Source organism: Columba livia, chromosome 6 (genome assembly GCF_036013475.1).
Source record: "Columba livia isolate bColLiv1 breed racing homer chromosome 6, bColLiv1.pat.W.v2, whole genome shotgun sequence".
Classification (NCBI taxonomy): Eukaryota; Metazoa; Chordata; class Aves; order Columbiformes; family Columbidae; genus Columba; species Columba livia.
The window spans coordinates 15912208-15932197 of NC_088607.1; the positions used below are offsets into that span (position 1 = coordinate 15912208).

Here is a 19990-nt window from a genome sequence, read left to right on the forward strand (position 1 = left end):
TAAAGAAAGCCAGACCCACTTGACAGCTGAATCTTGGCTCTTACAAAGATTAAACAATTGGATATTAATAACAGAAATATAGGACCGAACTCCTTTATGGATCATCTCAGCCATCTGAATTGAGTTACAGATTTTTTTTCACCAAGAAGACTGATGGGGGAAATAAAGAAAGAAATTGAACTCAAGTAAATGGTCCTTCAAATGAAAGATTACTGTGTAGAGAGTGTGAATATCATACCAGAGGCTTAGCAAATTTAGAAGGGCACATGGTCCTTGCCAGGAGCACAGCACCTTGCTCAAGGACAGAAGCACACAGTCCACCTAGATGTACTGTAAGCTTAAGGTAATAAAGTAACATTGTGCATTCATTACTACAGGAAAGTGTGTTAAAAATTATTACCTGATTAAAACATTGTCATCTTATTCTCCATTGATGAAATAACAGAGTCTTTAGGAAAGCTGAGTAGTGTTAAGATGGAAGGTGAAGCTGATCCGTCCCTGTACAAGTAATTCTACCAATAGTGCAGTTGCTATGACAAAAAGCTTAAGATAGAAACGGAGCACTTAAAATACATTCCTTCTATAAAATGTGGGAAAAAATATTCTTTATAGTTAATTCTAATGAGAAAATGCAAGCACAGACAGGTTAAACATTTGCACTTCCACCTTTAACAGAAATATTTAGAATCTGTTAGCCAATACTCTTTGTAGACTTGCCTAACCTATTTGTCCTCCCAACAAATCCCTCAAGATAAGATTCTGCTTGAGCTTTATCTCAAGTAGATGTACAAACACATGTTCAGATAAAGCCTCCACTTGGTTGTGAGAGCAGGTGGAACAGTCCCCTGAAAGGGAGTTTAAAACACTCATCTCCACCACCTTCTCCAGTGCTATAAAGAGATCTTTGCTCAGAACACACAGTTGCTCCAATTCCACCTTCCTTCCTCATCAGCTGTGACTTGCCACACTCTGTAATCACTGGATGATTCACAGCTTTGCAGTAATAAGGCACTGCAAAGAGACCAACAAAATTTCAGAAGTATCTGAGTAACAGAGGCAAAATTCCCTGAGAAGTTCAGCCTGCAGTATATAATTGCCTTCATTACTATCAGGTGGACTTTATGAATACTCTCTTACAGTTTCACATGGCCAAGAGTATCCAGACACACCAACAGCATAGAGCTGATGTGGTCATGTTGTACCCAAATCCAAACACAGGCTGAAAAGTTCAGCCCCTTGCCTAGCTCACAGACACAAAGGTCTTTTTTCAGTGCACAAATCCAGAAGATTTGATGAAAGTGTGGTTTAATACAAAACTAATCTGCCTGGCACTGAAGCAGAGAAATATTTCAAAGCAAGCAAGGACTGAAGTGCACTGCAGCAAGGGCCCAAGCGGTCCCTTAGATCAGGGGTGTCAAACTCATTTTCCACAGGGGCCACATCAGCCTCATGGTTGTCTGTGAAGGACTGAACGTAATTTTAGGACTGTATAAATGTAATTACTTCTGTAGTTATATTCAGCCCTTTGAAGGTGACTGCGAGGCTAATGTGGCCCCTGGGGAAAATGAGTTTGACACCCCTGCGTTAGATATCTCACTTGTATAAACTCTGGCTAATGTATGACACATACAGGAGAATGACTAGGTCAGAGTTTACTGATTAGAGTACTTTATAGACAATAGTATTTGCTTTTATTTATTATTTTAAATATATTTATTTAAGTTTATAGACAGCCACATACAGAGAACATGATTTGCTACAACCCACGTGTTAACAAAATCACATCAGGCTATCAGTCTCTGCCTTTGTACTTCTCCCTTCCTGAACGACATTTCTTAACTTCACTTTCAGAACTTGACATTAAATTACGTTATGTTCATATGAAACACACATACAAAAATCTATATCCAGGAGTTTCTCTGGATGGTCACTTTCCCAGAAATATTTTCATTAAGAAATAAAAATGAAAAAAATCAAAGCGAATTTATCAGAGTAGTCAGTGGAATTTACACTTCAAATCATTATCAGGAATCAGCTTAAGTAAATATGTGTTCTTTGATCCCAGAAGAGACTCCCATTTATTTCAGGAAGGGTGTTTTCGAATTAAAGAATACTAGCCTTAGTTTATAGGGCGAAATCCAGAAAATTCTGTGGGTGTTGATTTTTCTTTGCATTTCAGAGCACTTAAATTATTCCAGTATTTGTTCCTATATCTGGTAAGTGGTAACATAATGCTACTGTTTCCACCTCACCAATTAACCAAAACCCCGTGACAGTACTGGCAGTTTTGAAGCAGAAAATTAATCAGTGATGTAAGTGGTTCTGCTGCAGTTTATCTACAAAGACCACACACGTCTGCATCCTTGAGCACATCACATATGAAACAAGAAGTAACACCTTTGTTTGCTTCTGTAAACCCTTTGCCTGTCAGTGTATTGCCTGGAAAAAGCTTTTTTCCCCTCAGTTTTTCCTGAGGGGGATGTTTCAAAAGCTTGCTCAGACTGCGTTTGGCATTTCGCTTTCCCTTCCCTCAGTTCTAAGATGATTCTTCGTTTTCATGATACATGACTTCTGACAAAAAATAGCCAGCAAAAATATTCCCATACATGTGTCTAGACTGTACTTTTGTTTTAAGCAGTGATACATACTACTGTTCAGGACAGACATTCCCTTTTCACCCTCCAGTTACCCAATTCTTTTAAGACACTAACTTGAAAGTATCCTAAACAACAAGCAGTTTTTGTAACTTCCAAGTTTAACCTAACCTGTAAACAAAGTTTTTGAGTTGTAAGAATAACTAAGAAAACTAAATAATCATAATTCAGCTTTTATGAAAACAAGTATGGGTCATTAGACCTGAAGGGTTTAAAACATGTATTGTACATAGACAGCACAGAACAGATAGATATTCCCTGCTATCAAAAAATATATATATCCAGTTTTCTTCTGTAAAAGCCTCAGTGTCTGTAACAGTTGTTTCAAGGCAATTCCATACTTGGATGCATGCCCATGTATTTCAAATACATAAGGAAAATGGAGGAACTAAGCTTTATGCAGCTAGTTAAATACAACAGTGCAAATACTGGATAAAAGAAAAGCCTAAATACACAGATGAGAAGATGTACATTCATAAGAGGAGCAAGTCTAATTTTTTACTTTTATCCTCTGTGATTCCTGCATAAGGCTCTATGACATAATACAGGAATATTCGCAGCTGTGAGCTCACACTTTCTTAATGATGAATGGGGCACATGAATTGAAGAGCACTTTAAAGGAAACAGGGCATCCTCCCTTAAAATGCAGATAAACAAAACCACTTAAGGCATGCAACATCTGTAGGTTCCTTGACTTTCAACACTGACAATCTGCTTCTGAGTATCCCCGAAGCTACCTGCATGGTAACACCACACATGTGCCTTTAGGAGGCATCAGGTGCCTCTCATATATTGACTTAGTATTATAGGACTTCTCAAAGATTGTATGGAAAAATAGCACATAAAGGACGGTGCCTCATTAATTCACATCCTCAATTACCACACAACAGCTTTCCCATGCCAACAAGTTCTTACTTAATCATAAAAATCAGAGGCATGAGGCTACGCATTGTATATTAATAAGAGAAATCAAGAATTACCTCAAAGGGTATCACAGGTGATTTAAGGGAAGGACTTCTACATAATAATACCAAATATTTAAAATATATTTCAGAAAATAGCTGTTACTGGTAATACACAAGGCTACTCCACAATTGCATACTGATCAGAACAATATCATATCTTTGCAGTATAAAAAGGACTGGCTTTTCTTTATTGTTTCACAGTATGTGAAAGTTATTTAAGAACAATGTAGTAAAGCTGTGAAATGAAATTCATGCAGCTTATTGAACACTTAGCTGAAATTATATGTAAACTACAAAAGCAGAAATATCTATTACAGATACAGTATTTAGCAAGTGATTTAAATTTGAGTACATTTCTAATTCCCACACTTTTTTGCAACATGAAAATAGCCTTTTGATTTATATTCACATCTCAACTAAGTATAAGTGTGCTTGGTTGTGTTTTTTTTAAGGATAAAATTTACAGGAGAAATTGTCCTTATTTCAATGCTGTCATTACTCAAGACCACACTTCAAGCGAAAACATAGTTCTCTAGCAATAAATAAACAAAAAAAGGTAAAAATGAGGGAAATAAGTCAGATTGTTCAAATATCTAAGCTACAGGAGTTACAAGACTGCTGATAAAAACAGCTACTTACATGGGAATAGGGTCTGGTGAACAGAAAAATTAAGCAGCAATAGCAGCACTTCAAGACAGCAGACACCACCTCTAAAACCACAGTGTGATTTGGCTATGTACACTCAGTGAGATCATCTTAGCGTTTAAGCTTTGCCAGCCTAAGATAGTGGACTATTCCTAGTGGATGAAAACCACAGCTTCCTGACAGAACAGCTCAAGGTCTCTCAGAAACATAGTGAAATTAAAATAAAAACCCCAGCTTTAGAAAGCTACAGGAAGCCCAGAAACATCATTAGGAAGAGCAAGCACAGTTTTTAGTAGCAGCTCTAAGGAAAATGGGAAAGAAGAAACTCAGAATTTGGTAGGACTAGGAAACACCATGAAACGCTAGTTTTCCCTTAGTCATCAATTTGTACTTACTCCGTTCTCAGGGCTGAGCAACAACAGCTACAACTGCTGTATCTGCTGGAACAGAACCAAAGGATAGAGCTCATTACTCTTAGTGACCAGCAACTTTTGGTGTGTGGAGTAAGAAACAGAGAGACCCTCTCCTGGTGAATATATAGGTGACTGCTCTCCCTGAGCAGATACAACACCTCTGCCTGCAGCCAGCTGGGCTTCCTTAATTCAATCAATTATTTGCTTATCACCTTCATAATTAAATAAAAGTCCTACCCCAGCTTTTCTCACATCATTGGCAATGAGCAGCCAGTACCACTTGTGTTTTAATTTATGAAGAGTGCAGCATGAATTTGTGACAGGTGAGCACAACCTGCTCTCAGGGTACTCACTTTAGGGGTTAGGCAGAAATTAAGGGCAAAGCTATAAGATTTTTTGCTATGGGACTGCTACTTACAGTGTAACACCCCTCAGCAACCCCAGGTGTCCCTCCCACAGCTGCTCAACAGCAAGACCCATAAAAGGTGTAGGGGGGGTGGTGGGGAACATATAAAAATTAATCCTGATATGGTCTAAATAAAGAGTTGTAATTCAAGTATGCGTCTTTCTTGGTCCCTTTGCTCATCCTTCCAAGGAGGCTATTGCAGGGGCCCCAGGGCAAAAATGGGGTTTGTAATTGCTCATTTATATTTGACTTCTGTGGGTTATATTTGTAGCTGTTTCTGAACAATGGGGTGGTTTGCATCCTCTTTATGCTTCACTGATTTTGCCCAACAGGATTATTTCTGTAACCTGTTTAAAAATTGTGTTGAAAAAGCAGGATTTTAGAAGTGGTGTTTTTTTTATTGTTGTTGTTGTTCTTGGTTTGTGGCTTTTCTGTTGTTGTTATTTTTTTTTTTTTGTCACTAATCTCTGAGGTTGGTTTCTGTCTCTCTCTAGTAGTTAAATTTAATGTATTTCATTATATAAAAAGAAGCTTAATTTTAATGCTGAAATAAATAATCAATGCCCCTCTCACATTCCTAGATTATAAGGATAGTGCCCTATTTACAGAGAAGGTGTTAAAGAAGACTGAATTACTTTCTCTGGTGAAGTGTTAAGAAATAATAGACTTTAAGGTATAGAAGTGGTTTTTCTTTCCGATAAGAGACTAATACAGGTTATAGAATCTATCATTTTCTAGAAGACTTTTTTTCTATAGTGCTGTGAAAGGCAAGCATACAAATGTTTAGTGATAGACAGTAATCATCAGTAACCTTGAAACTAATACGGCATTTTCCTGCACTTTTCCTGTATTTTTTCTCCCATAATTGATCATTTCTTTTTTTGAAAACATGCTCACTTTTTTAATTCCTTTTAGGTCAATGCAAATTCCTGAAGCTGAAGGAAAAGGTGAAATTCTACCTCCAACTATACAAAAAATAATAAAAGGATACAACAAGTATCTACGTCCTTTTTTTGATAGTAAGTATAAAAGCTCTTTTAAAAAGATTGGACAATAATATAATGTAATGTCTGCAACTCAGCAATGAGAACAAATGTTTTTTTCACTCTACTCTTTTCCTCCAATGTTTGACAGTGACTGACCAGATTATATATGATATCCCATAATATAATAAGATACAGTGTAATAGCTTTGTAGCCCAAGGTGGAACTTGTATATTTGAGGTATTCACAAGCAAAACTTCTAGACTTTATTAAGAACTTGACTATTGATGTTTATGTGTCCTCAATGAGATAAGCTGTAATATCTTAACTATTTAAAAGTATAATTTTCCCGAATTTCCTAAATAATAACTATTAAAAATTGATTAAATGTAAGAAAGCTTTATATTTCAAGCCATTCATAAAGGAATGGGCAAATCTTGTTACTATACCAAGTATCATGTTTATATACTACAAGATTGAAAGAGAATTATTTAATAAATGCTTCTTGCCTCACGTCTTGAAGGTCCCTGAGCTGTTTCACTACAGATATGTGAGGGAAAACAAATTGAAAATATGGGTTCTCTGTGTCAGAAGGCCATGGTCACCAGATTGGGACACCCATGTAATCTGCTGCACCAAGGCTGATCTTACTGCCCTGCAGTGAACATTAAGCACCTGAAATCTCAGCATCTTCCTTGCTTGAATCAGGCTATTGCACGTATCAGAAATACTGGAGAGTTACGAGGCAGAGGTGAAGATCTCTGCCTGCACAACTCTGAAACAGCAAATATTCTGCACGTTGAGAAGATGCTCAGCACCATGTGTCTGTCAGAAAGTAAACTTGCAGAGTGAATGGTAGGCACTAGTTCTTAAAAGTTAAATATTCAGAAAAGTGAGGGATTTTAAATGAAGACTATTATATCCCTTTAGTCAGTCAATTTTAAGCAGAATATAAAGAGTTTCTCAGACCATAATGTTACCTCTTGCTATTCAAATACCTGGTGAGACTAACAATCTGTTCAATAAGGACACCCTGCATCTGGTGCTATTTCTGAATCAGTTTTATAAAAATATTAAGATCTGTATTTTAGGTTTAAGAGAAAGGGAAAATAACTATTTCATCTGCTTGATTTTACTGTAGTTGTCTCAGGTACTGATACAACTGTTTCAAAGTGCTCTAAAGAGATTATCAGCAAAATAAAAGTAATGCTAAAAAATAAACTAACCCCTTATCACTGGAGATGATGCATAATGGAAAATACATTAGTGGCTACTGAACATATAGTTATTTAATTGATTACTTCATGCTGGTACTAGAGGTACATTGGCGCTGACATGGTGGATGTGCTTTGATAGGCAGTGAAGATAATTTAATTGCAAAATCCGATGATAGTTGTTAGACCAGCAGTAAAGCGCACTTGAGTTAGGAGTCTCTCTTTTCTAATGTAAGCCAAAGTTTTTTTCAGCTGCTGTAATGCAGCAAGGCTATAGTCCTTCCCAGGAATTTTGTTTGGAGTGATGCTAAGGACTTTGTGTTTGCCTGGAAATCCCAGGGGAGCTCAAGCACAGATCAAATCTGTCACACACAGATCAAGTTGGGCCCTTCCAGACAGCGCCAGCACTGTTGTGCGTGCTTGCCATGGCTCAGGCATGTAAACACTTGTCTCATAAATCTTTGATGGATATATATTGCCCAACTGCTGAAGAAACAGGATGAGACTCTGAAAAAGACGTTTTATTGATGCCATTTCTAAATGCAGAGTTGGTGATTTTGTGAGAAATGACTTCTTTTGTAGGAATAATTTAGGATGACCAAGGAGGTGTTCATCCTGATTTTTGGATCTGCAGCTTTTTGCATGATCATTTAGGATTAGTTGGAATAATTTTTCTGTGTGATAGAGGCATGTATGCTCGGCATGCCTAGCCCTGACCCCTCTGTTACTGTCAAAGTGGGCTGCAGCTCGGATGAGATTTGGGTCCAGGAGAAGCTCTTGCCCATCTCAGCAGCAGAGCTAGTAAACCACCTAAATCCTCAGCTTAATAAATCAGTGGATTATATTCATCTGTGTGACCACAGCTATGCTAGCTTTGTTTCATGTAATATTTTGTTTATTTCTGTGGATATTATCTGCTTGCAGCTGGTGTATCTTATATCTATTCTTTGTGAGAAAAAGATTTAAGCATAGCTGGCTTTACTCAGAATTGTATCAATGGCTACAGTACACCTGCTAAATAGTTGGTGAAGCCATAGTAACAGTTAAGTAATGTATACCTCTTCTGTGATATATATATATATATATATATATATTTTTTTTTTTTTAACCTTCCTTATCCCCCAAATCCTTAATTTATTTGGTATGACATCTGCATATTAATAGTAAGAGACTGACCAATCAAGTCCAGATCTGAAGATCAGAAAGAATTGAGTATGGTAATGAAAAACTGCATGACAAAAACATAAACTGGGGCATTGTGGTACTGGTAGAGATTACCAGCCACTATAAAAGCCCGCACAGCTCTAACTGTGTCAGCCCTTCAGGGCTGATTTGCTCTGAGAAGGAAACTTGTATTTCTAGAAGCAAGAATGGAAAAGGATGTATATGCATATTAATCCCAAGATCTATGTTTGCTGTCTGAAGTGCATGAAAGGATTTGCATAAAATGGGAACCTAGTATGTGTATCTTGATATGCAGAAATATCTAAAAATAATATCCTAAAGTCAGCCCCTTTGAGACCCTTGGCTCCTTTCCTTCCCCCCACCCCCCATCTCAAGATTCCTTTGCTTTCAGAAGTGTGCTTGTTCCAATTTATTTATGTGGTCAGTCAGATATGGATTCATAAATATGTTTGAAGAAATTTGTCATAAAACTAGATGGTATTATTTGTTGACATCTACAGTGCTTTGAGCTTAATGTTAGCTAGTCATAATGGAACACTGAAATGTGATTTTTATCAAGTGCGAAGGGCCAGGGGTTAGTTTGAGTTTTAGCATAACATAATACAAAGTCATTTCAAAGTTATTTGTCCTTGAAATTTTTCTTCAGGGAGGAAATGGGGATTTTTGAAGTGATGCTCACTGCCAAGATACAATCATGCTCTCACAAAATCAGTGCTGCTGAACTCCTTAATGTTTAGCAAAATAGTTTTTTAGTCCTGAAAAGAAAGCATTGGGTATAAACAAATGATCCTAAAGTGAAGGTTCCTTTTTTCCTAAAAGCCAGGAGAAAGAGAAATATTAACTAGTGAAGGAAATTTCTTGTAAGTTCTAGTTTAATAAGCCCTCCATTTGCCTGTCTGTGTTTGGTCCTTGTGCTGGGACTAGCAGATGACTGGAAATTACCTAAGTGGATACTGGAAATCACCTAAACAGAAAAAACTCAGCTAGTATCATTAATAAGGGGATTATGAATATATTTTTAATTTGAATCGAATGCCTGTACATGGCATGAAATTGTCAAATCCATGCAAGGACAGGAGAAGAACTAACATTTTTCTAGATTTTAAGCCTGGATTAATCTCTCATTACTTTAGTCATCTTCTCCTGCTCAAGTAACTCCTCCAAAACCTTGGTACCCAAATGCTGCTGTTTATGCCTGATACAGGTTGTCATTCCCATCTCTAGGCACCTAAGTTAGGTGCCTAAAGTCAGATTAGAAAAAACCGGGCTTAGTATGTCAAAGATTTGCAGACAAGTAATATTGACTGAGCATTTTATGTTTGTCTGTGGTGGGTGATACATACCAGTTACCAAATTATGGCAGTACTTTAAACAGTGCTTAGTACAGAGGAATCCCAGATAGGCTGGTTACTTCTCTCTGCCCTCGCCTGAAAGTTACTATTAAGAGTGTTCTTTTTCCTTAATTATAGCATTTTAATGAGCTGGTTCTTCAAGCAAATATTAATAAAATGAACAGGTAGACCAGGAAGTTCCATTAATGAGTTTAAAAAATTACCTAATCTAGATTTATTATGACTATTATTTGGACTGGAATATGAAATACTAGTGTTAGTAAATAGTATCCACTAAAGTGATAATATCCATCCTAGACTTTTAGGTAGATGTGAGAGTCTTCTATAGGAAAGCTGACATAAGCAATTTAAAAACGCAGTTATTTCCCTTAAATGTGCTACATAACCCTGGCACTTTATCAGAGCAATACAAGCTGATTTCAACATCAGGTTTTCTGCTGAAACTGTGTAGACCAATTTTATAACTTTAGGTGCTATGCCAAACCTCTCTGAATTAATGAGCGATTCCTGCTGACTTCAGTGAGCCTTGGATCAGGTTCACAGAGTTGTTAAGGGATGCATAAAATCTTGTAAATAATTTTATACAAATAGATTTTGTTCTGTGATTGAATGTGATAATTTAAGTGTTCTAATTAAAAAGAGACTAGGAAAAGGTCACAGCAAAGTATATTTGAATATGGAAGCTGCTTTCAAGTGGTATATAAAAAAAGTCATGCTTGAATCAGTTATTCTAAACCATACTAAAAAGATTATTTTTCCTTAGCTTTGTAGAGAGTGATACATTTCATGGTATTAAGGTTTAAATTCAAGAAAGTTCAGTTAAACCTGAGTCCAACCTCCTGTGTAAGACCAGTCGTCATATTTTTCTCACAAATGTTGTTTATATTAACTTCTATGAGTTTAATTAGATGAAGACATTTTAGTCCTCTGAAGTTTACAGTTTACCACAAAAGAGATCAGGTGGTATCAGGATGTCATTAGTGTCTAAGACCCTTTGATTTAGTGAGAGAAGCTCACAAGGTACATGAGAAGGAAATACCAAATAATTGCAATCCTAAAACGATTTTGTGTACCAACTATCCAATCCTTCAGAGAAAGGCAGAAAGCCTAGAATATGTATGGCCAGTGGTATATTGGGAAAAAATACCTCTCGAATCCCCAAAATTTGTGATTTATTAAATCAATGAATTGGTATAAAACTGGAAACTTCAGCATGGAGATGGTAATGTAGTTTTTTTTCCTTCCTTTCCTTTCCCACGGAAACAAGAGACACTGTGAGACTGTCAACTGTCCTGCATGCAGGACAGTTTGCTGTTCCCCCTGCCCTAAAATGTTGTTCTAGATGCTCTTAAGGATGAAAAGTGATTAAATTCCACTAGGGGAAAAAAAAAAAAAAAAATTCATGTTGTCTCTAACTTCTATAAACTGGGATCTCATTTTGCTTTGTTAGAGAATGTGTACAACTTGCTACTGGTTACATTTTCTGTGTACTTACTGACATTGGGCAAGTCACCTCCCGGTCTTCTCCTTGAGGACCTGAATAAATGTTGTTCATTAATTTTCATGTTACAAGCTTTGATATTAAGATTCCGGATTTTTTTTTGTCTTCTGGAATATTTCTGTCTCTCAATTGAACTCTATCTGCTGTCTGCACGTTTTTTTTGAATGTGGGAAACAAATCTTGTCAAAGTAATCTAATAAGTCTTGCCAGTGCAGTGTAGATTGCAAGATAACCTAATTCTGTGTATTGCTCCCCATTGCAATAGTGCTTCTGCCAAAGCAGGATACAGAAAGATCATATTGAAATTATTGTCTGTGACAACCTCTAAATCCTTCTCAAAGACACAGTTTGCCAAGATAGCTTCCTATCCTGCACATACTGCCTGCCTTATTTGTTCCCACATTAATAGTTTGCATTTGGCTATATTAAAAATTTTTTTGAAGAATGATTTAACAAGCTGCTATTATTACTATCCCCACCATTTTTCGTCTTGTCCACGAACTGTACTAGCAGAGCTACATCGCTGTCTAAAGATCATTGATGTGAACAAATAGAATTGAAGCTAATTCCTGCTAGAAATGCATTTGTCTTCTGATGCCTTAATATTGACACTTACAGTTGAGATCTGTCAGAAGGCCTATATTAATCTGTCTGGTATCTTCACGTCATATGTACTTCTCAAGAAAGATGTTTTGTGGTTGGAAGTAAAATGCACCAAAAAAATCCAACCATAATGTATCACTTCATCTAAAAGTACCATAATACTCTAAACCAAAGCAAAGCTTGCAATCAGGTAGACAAACAGTTTTCATGAAACTATAATAAATTATTTTAGTGATACTTTTCTTCTAATTTTCTGTTACAGTTGTGTTTTGTCCAATGTTGTTGCCAGGATGAGGTGTGGTTTTCAGAAAGCCATTTCTTTTGAGATACTTCTAAATGTCAGAATTGTTTTAAGTTTTCTTAAACTAAATGAAAAAGAGCTAGTACAGACAGCTCGGCACTAGCAGTTAATGATACTGCCAATTTATTTAAGTAGTTGGCCTTCAGAGTTACAAATGCATATGTGACATAGTGGTGGTTGACTTTGTTGGTACAAAGTGTTTAACATAAAGTGATCATAGCAGTGATCCAATTTTAATTTTTAAGTATGTCATCTGCCACTCTTACGGCTGCTTTTCCATATGGAATTACTGTGTATATCTGTAGAGTGCATAAAATACCAGTCTTTGTAAGTAAATTTTGGTAAAAGCTAAATACATGTTAATTAGATTGCCCACCCATTGCTGTAACAAGGCACAACCTTTGGTGTTTCTTTGTTTTGAAGATTCTTTTGACTTATGCATGACAGACTGACTTCAGTTTTCTGATTTCTTCTGAAGTTGTTATTATGCATACAATTCCTGCCAAACATATGGAACTGTAGGAACTGACTGACTCATCTGGTCTATTGCCCTGTTGTTGACACTTCTAGAGGAAGTTCAGGGAAAACCCTGGTGGATAATTACAGGAAGACTCATTTTTGTTATTATTAGTACTTTGCTTATTTAGTAAGGCACCATAGATTGTATTTATCTCCACCCCCCCCCCCCCCCCCCCCCCAAATTAGCCTTTAAATATGTATATTGTTCTGATTTAATTAATTCTTAAAATGAAGCTGTTCTCGGCATCTTACATTGCATTAATAGAATAGTGGAATACTTTGGATTGGAAGGGACCTTTAAAGATCATAGAATTACTTTGTTTGGAAAGGACCTTTAAGATCATTAAGTCCACATCTAGTCCAGCCCACCTGCCACGAGCTGGGACATCTTCCACTAGATCAGTTTGCTCACGGCCCCATCCAGCCTGGCCTTTAATGTTTTCAGGGATGGGGCATCTACCACTTCTCTGGGCAACCTCTTCCAGTGTTTTCACTACCCTCAAGGTAATAAATTTTTTTTTTTCCTTACATCTAGTTTAAATCTCTCATCTTTTAGTTTAAAACTACTACTGCTTGTCCTCTTGCTAAATGCCCTACTATCTATCCCCATCTTTCTTGTGGAAAGGCCACAATAAGGTCTCCCTGCAGCCTTCTGTTCTCCAGGCTGAACAACCCAAAATCTGTTGTTCGAGTATCAAACCTGAAAAAAATGGAATGAAACAGACGAGCCATCAATGGTCAGGGAACATTTCAGTTACATAATTTTGTTACAAAGTTACTTCTGAAGTCTTTTTTCAATAGATTAAAAATTTATTCTAATCCCTAAGTACAATTTATAGTGTATAATAAACACATATATTACCATCAGGGGATGCTGCAAGACTACAGTCCTGCTTTAAGTTGGAGCTTTACATTTGAACTTTCAACTTGATCCAGAATAAAGCATTTATAGATTCTTTCAGGAGTGCCAGATGTTTAACAACTTTAACACATGCATTACAAGTAGAAATTATTCTGGGGAAATAAACCCCAACAAAATAACTAATACAGTGATACCACTCCAAATGCCACATTTTTTTTTCTTTAGCGTTACTTGGTGGGGTAGAGTTGGACTCCAGCTTCCTCTAGATGCCATTTGGGGGACATAAGAGCTACGTACATGATGCATCACAAGGAGCCAAGTGGGGGTTTCAGCAGCATGTCTGTGACTGGCAACATCAACTACATAGATCTTATCTGAAGAATTTCTATATTTGAGTACTGCACTCTCAGCTTCTCAATTACTAGGGAAGATGCACTTATTTAATACGAATTTCCTTGTATGTGTACTCTGTTAAGCATTCCACACATATTCAATCAGGAGTAAGGTTATATTTCCATGAAAGTGCTGCACAAATTCTGCATTTTAAAATGCACAATGGGTAATCTTCCTTCTGACACTGTGAAATGCATATTCACAGGGAAATGAGAATCTGAGCCTACTAACATACTAACATTACAATGACATTGTGACAACTCTTTAGGTAAGGTGTTTAATCACATTAAATAAACCTTCAGCTGATATTAATGTGAAGAGGAGAATTAAATTGTTAGGTTTCCTTTATAAATGGAAGTATTTAAGTCACAAGTTAGCTGCTAATCATCAAATGCAAGATGTTAAAATGCAGTGACACAATATAGACAATACGTTCTTAAATAGGCAGTAAATAAAGTCACTCAGATATCCCATCTGGATATCAGCCATGTGAAACTGCCAGGAGCAATTCCTTAGTTTACTAACATCTGATGGACCAGATGTTGCAAATGGAAGAATTCTTTCCACCGCTCTGCACCTCGGAGCAGAAGGGTGTGATGCACTGTGAGGACTGCACCTTCTGCACCTTGTTCTGCAGCATTTTTCCTCAGTACCCTTTTTCTTGGGCAAAAAAAAAGTATAAACCAGGTAATATTTAGGAAATAAAACATGTTTATTAAAAACAAGATACTGTTAGTCTAGAAGTACTATAATTTGGTTATGAAATCCTTAAAATTCCTTCATAATCTGAGTTTTAAGAATATTTCATTTTTTAAAAAAGCTGCTGTCATTTAGGAAAAAGATGAATCATACTGTGAAAGACTTTGTAGCCAGTTCTCCTAAACACTGAGTATTAAAGAACTGTGTGCTAGATTCTCACTTTCTATTTTTTTTTTTTGCAGATGGTCCCGTGTCAGTTGGAATGAGTCTGGATATTGCAAGCATTGATACAATATCAGAAATAAACATGGTATTGTAGCTTTTGCAATCTTTTTTGTTTTGCATGCTGATAAGTTAATGACTTGTGTTTACAGCTGCTGGCAATGGGGTTTTGAGGCATTTCTCTTTGTGCAATTTGTGTTAGGAGGCAGAATTATATTTTTTAACTACAGATAGTGGTTATACCACTATAATAAGTATATAAATACAGATGCAAATTACACCTCCCATAGGTACAAAGAGAAATTTTCTACTGGTTATTAATCTTAATGAAAGGCATGCAGAGTGCTATTTATGTTCCAGATGAAATGTCTAAAACTTTATGTTTCAGAAAAATTATATTTACATGACTTTGAAGCCACTCCTTTTCCTTGTGATTAGACACAGCTGAACTCATGTTGTGTTTCTATTTTACTGTTACTGTCACACATTAACTTATTCCGGCTGTGCTTCATTAAATTTATATAGTTTCTTTTTGAACAAACTATGAAATGGAGTATTCTAATTAAAGAATCTCCATTGGTGCATAGAAATAAAAGGCAAGATTCATTAATCAGATGTTCAGTATTAGAAAATGTGTTCTACATATATAAATGTGTGTGTTTATATGTATATAAATATACCTCACCATTTCGTTATTCAGGCTTCCAAAGTAGTACTAGTGTCCCTCTGTATTGAAAGTATTCACAGGTATTTAGAAAGCAGTAAGTGAGGTCAGAACTTAGATGAATGTGCCATAATGATATAAACACACCATAAATTAAGAAGTTGATTAACAGTGTGCTAAGAAATAATGTGATTTTAATAGAATATCTGAACTGAAGGTGAGTTGGGCTGAGAGCTGTATTCAAGGTCTTGATAAATCTGGTGCCACTGTTTCACTTCTGATGCTGAAAGGATAAATCATGCTAAAAAATGATGATTCCCTTCCTATTTCACTAATTTATTGTGTCCTTTTGTCCATCTGAATTTACACAACATTTTCCAAAGTTTTCTTTAAAAAATGCATTTTTTTACTAGTTTATGTGAACAAAATGTTTGCAACCACTTAAATAAATAATTCTAAAACTTGAAGATCTACAGAGCCAGATTATTTGCTTACAAAACTCTGACTTCAGCTGAGTTATAGCCCCAGGCTTAGGCCATCAACTTTTATTGTAAAATTCCAGTGACTCTACAAACAAAATCTACTCAGGACAATATTTCTTACTGATGTCAACCTCACATGGAGTGCTGGAACATTTGGCAGTACAAGAGCAGCACAACTGCTATCAGGGTGCTAGCATTTGAAAAAGGGACATGGAGAGTCATAGGCTATTTGTGCCCAACAGCTGTTACCAAATACTTTTATAAAATGGAATAAAATACAGGCTTGCTCTGCATGATAACTTTGTTTTTTTCTTTCAGGACTACACAGCTACCATATTTCTAAGGCAGCGATGGACTGATGAGAGACTTTGTTTTGATGGTAATAAGAGTTTAAGCTTAGATGGTCGGCTTGTGGAAATGCTTTGGGTACCAGATACCTTCATAGTTGATTCAAAAAAGTCTTTTCTTCATGATATCACTGTTGAGAATCGTCTTATAAGAATATACCCCAATGGAACAGTCTTATATGCTCTGCGGTATGTATATACCACGTACCAGCCTTTATATTTGGCTTATACTTACATTTTAACCTTTCCAGGTTAGCATAATTTTATGCTGAAGAAACTGATCTATTTGTAAAAGTAGAATATGCATAGTCTTGTAGTTTTACAGGTTTTATTGATGAATATGATTCAATTCTTAAATTTAATGATAAGTCTCATTTTTATCCCTAAATAGATCCTTTTGCTAATTTCATTTTGCCATTCCAGTTGTTTTGCAATGGAGTCATCACAGAGGAAACTAAGCTGTAATTTTTTATTTTCATTATTTTTTTGCAGATTATCCTTTATAACAGATTTTGATAGACATAACAAAATTATAAAGTGTATTGCAAAAAAATCAACAAAGGAAAATGCTGCTGTAAGTGAGAAGGGAACAAGGGGTGGCCTTTCTAGGCTGCCACTAAACTCAGCTGTTCTGGAGTGTTTTCCTGTTTGGGATGCTATTACCCTTCCACATTAGATACCAGTAAATACTAGATTTTTTTTTTTTTTTTTAATTTCCCTCACAATAGATATTTGCCAGTAAATATTAGTTCAAGAAGTATATATGGCTTTTTTATTTTTACTTATGAGCAATAATTAATAATTTTTTTTCTCTCCAAGGATCACCACAACTGTTGCATGCAGTATGGATCTGACCAAATATCCAATGGATAAGCAGACGTGTACTTTGCAACTGGAAAGCTGTAAGACAGTCATTATTTTTACACAATTAGAAAAATTGTCACCTTTTCTGGGGGCTACTGTATATTATCAAAGAAGCTGGAATTCTAGAATAAGCCAAGGGACAGTATGTGACCAGTTCCTGTTGAATTACAAATGTATCTGTATACAAAGATAAATGCATGTGGCTTCACTGGAAATAGTATGTCAGTACTGAAAAATGCTGCTATGCTATTAATGATTAAACAAATCTCAGGAGATTATCATAGGCTTTTGCAGCACATCCTGCAGTTTTTTTGTTGGTCTTCAGGGGGAGTTCTGTGAGCAGACATTTTTCAACACAGCAGAGAAAATACTACTTTATTGTTTTTTCTGTTTCAGAGAGTATATATTTCTATTTCTCTCCCAGTGCCTGCCCCCTGACATGATTTCCCCCAGAGGCACAATTCCTTTAGGAAAGAAAGAAATTAGAATAAGGCTTTTTTATCAGGCATAGAGTTTATGTTTAATTTACTGGTTTAATACTGAAAAAAAGGTCATTAAGGTTATTATATAGCCAGTTCTGTTCTGATATTGATATATGTAGATCCTTCTGTGACTTATTCAATTGTCTCTGTGCCAGTGCCCTGGGAAAAATGTCATCAATTGATGGACCAAGACTAAATATACCTTTATAGATTCTCATTTTATCGATTGATGTTCTCATGATTTTCCTTAAAATATGCTCTCTAATACTTTGTAGATGTGTTTGCTCTGCAAATACCAAAATGTGCATGTTTGTAGTTAACTTCTTACTATTATTCGTCCATATCCAAGTATTTTTGTGCAGAATAAGTAAAAGGATATCCAGTTCTCTAAGATGAAAATAAATCTTCAAATATATGACGACACAAATTGGAAGGTTTTTTCAGTATTTGGCTAATTCTATTTTTTTACCATTTCAGAACTGTGTTGATGTTCTTTTGTTGGTAATGATCAATTAGAAGATTGCTGCAAAGCTTAATTTTAGACAGAAACAGAAAGGAAATGAAACCGAAAACCTTCCTCACACAGGGGTCCTTCTAGAATCAACAGTTTTATAAGATCTGTTTAACAAATAGGAATTTGAATTAGTATTTGTTTTATCTCTAAATTATTTTCCTTTGGAAGAGCATATTGTTAAATCAGTGTACATGTACAGCACTGCCTAATGAGTAATTCAATATTTTCTCTAGTTCCAGAGTGAAATATATGTCCCACAGAAACTTAAAATTTATTTGACAGGACTAAAAAGATGAGAATACCCTATATAATTAAAAATAAGCTTTTTTTAAAAATGGTTTCATCTGCTTTTTTGACAACACAGAATGTTTGCTGTCCAAGGGGAAAACATGGTAATGTCTTCACAAATGCTCCCATGACATTGGTGTTTAGTTTTGAGGAAAACAGCTCCAGACAATAAATGCAAAAGGAAGAGTGTGCCTTCATCTGTGTCCCTTTTTGTTTTGTGCACTGTAATACTTTCTTTTGGATGTGCTGGAAATGCTGTTCGCCCCTCTTGAGATAAGCCGTGTCAATTTATAGACAAATACTAACATCATCCCAGAATACTGCTTGCAGATACCATTGCCTGGAATCAAGAATTGTCAATGCAAGCATACACACACATCTACACAAATACTGACATTTACAAATAAAATGTGAAATATATAGCAAATATTTGAGCCAAAACAAAGCGTTAAACCTTTTTAAAAGTGTTTTCTAATGCAAAGACAAACAGGGCAAGATATTATCAGTTGTTAGGGGATAGAGATGCCCCTCTGAGTCAGTTGATATGGCAGATGTGACATTTGGGGACTTGGAGGGCTCTTGGCTCGGTTGATGCTGCCAGGCAGTCCGTGCTCTCTGCTGTGTGGTAGGGAACGCCACCATTCATTCACACTCAGCTGAGGACTTTTTTTCCTCATTTCCCACCCCTGCCACCCCAGGCCTCCAGTCCAAATACATATTCATGTTTTGGGCCCATCTCTGAAATTTTATTTCCTTTTTGAGCTTGTCCTTTAGCATTTATTCAGTCAAGAGCCATGTGAAGGCACTTAACTTGTGCTTGACAATCAGGGAAAATTAAAATTAGCAACTAAAAGGTAAAGAAACTCATTTGTATTAGGCATTATGAATGTTTAATCCCAAATTTACTATTCCTGTAGTTAACCTTGTTGACATTAGCTGCTTGTACTGTATCAGTGAAGTACAGGAATGAGATATTTTGGGCTCGAGGAATTAGTTAGAATGAAAACTCAGTGCCATGTAAAGAGAACAGAGATTACTTGTAGAAGCCAAATAACTTGGCTTAAGGATTTTGTCTCTATAAACTTTTAAAACATTTTATAATTAGCAAAATATTAATCCCCTGAATAGAGTAAATTTGCACATGGGGAGCACTGTGCTCTTTAACTTTACTGACTATTGAGAAGACTCTCTTCCTCGTGAAAATTTTTCACGGTTTTGGGACTGGTATTTTTGAAGAATTTTCATTGGAATGATCACCAAAACCTACTAATTGTTCAGATAATGAAAATACCGATCTGGACATTGTGAATTTCTCCCATCTCGTACAACCTGGAAGATACAATATCTTGTAAACAACAAGAACAACAACCAAAACCAACCAAACAAAAAAACCCCAAAATACAAATAAGAATTCACTCTGATAATCTAGTTC

The 19990-nt window shown here is 36.0% G+C and overlaps 1 protein-coding gene across 7 annotated transcripts in view; it reads left to right on the forward strand.

The window, feature by feature from the left end:
* LOC102095212 (gamma-aminobutyric acid receptor subunit pi) overlaps nucleotides 1-19990 on the forward strand; it is a 92540-nt gene that overhangs the window by 46149 nt on the left and 26401 nt on the right. For 5 of the 7 annotated variants that reach the window (XM_021293812.2, XM_021293814.2, XM_021293813.2 and 2 more), the window contains 4 exons: nucleotides 5999-6102; nucleotides 14938-15005; nucleotides 16382-16599; nucleotides 17230-17312. In XM_021293812.2, the coding sequence (XP_021149487.1) occupies nucleotides 5999-6102; nucleotides 14938-15005; nucleotides 16382-16599; nucleotides 17230-17312 (473 nt within the window). Of the gene's footprint in view, nucleotides 1-5184; nucleotides 5307-5998; nucleotides 6103-14474; nucleotides 14684-14937; nucleotides 15006-16381; nucleotides 16600-17229; nucleotides 17313-19990 lie in introns of those variants that run through there. The other 2 variants (XM_021293811.2, XM_065067249.1) reach the window with 2 other exon arrangements.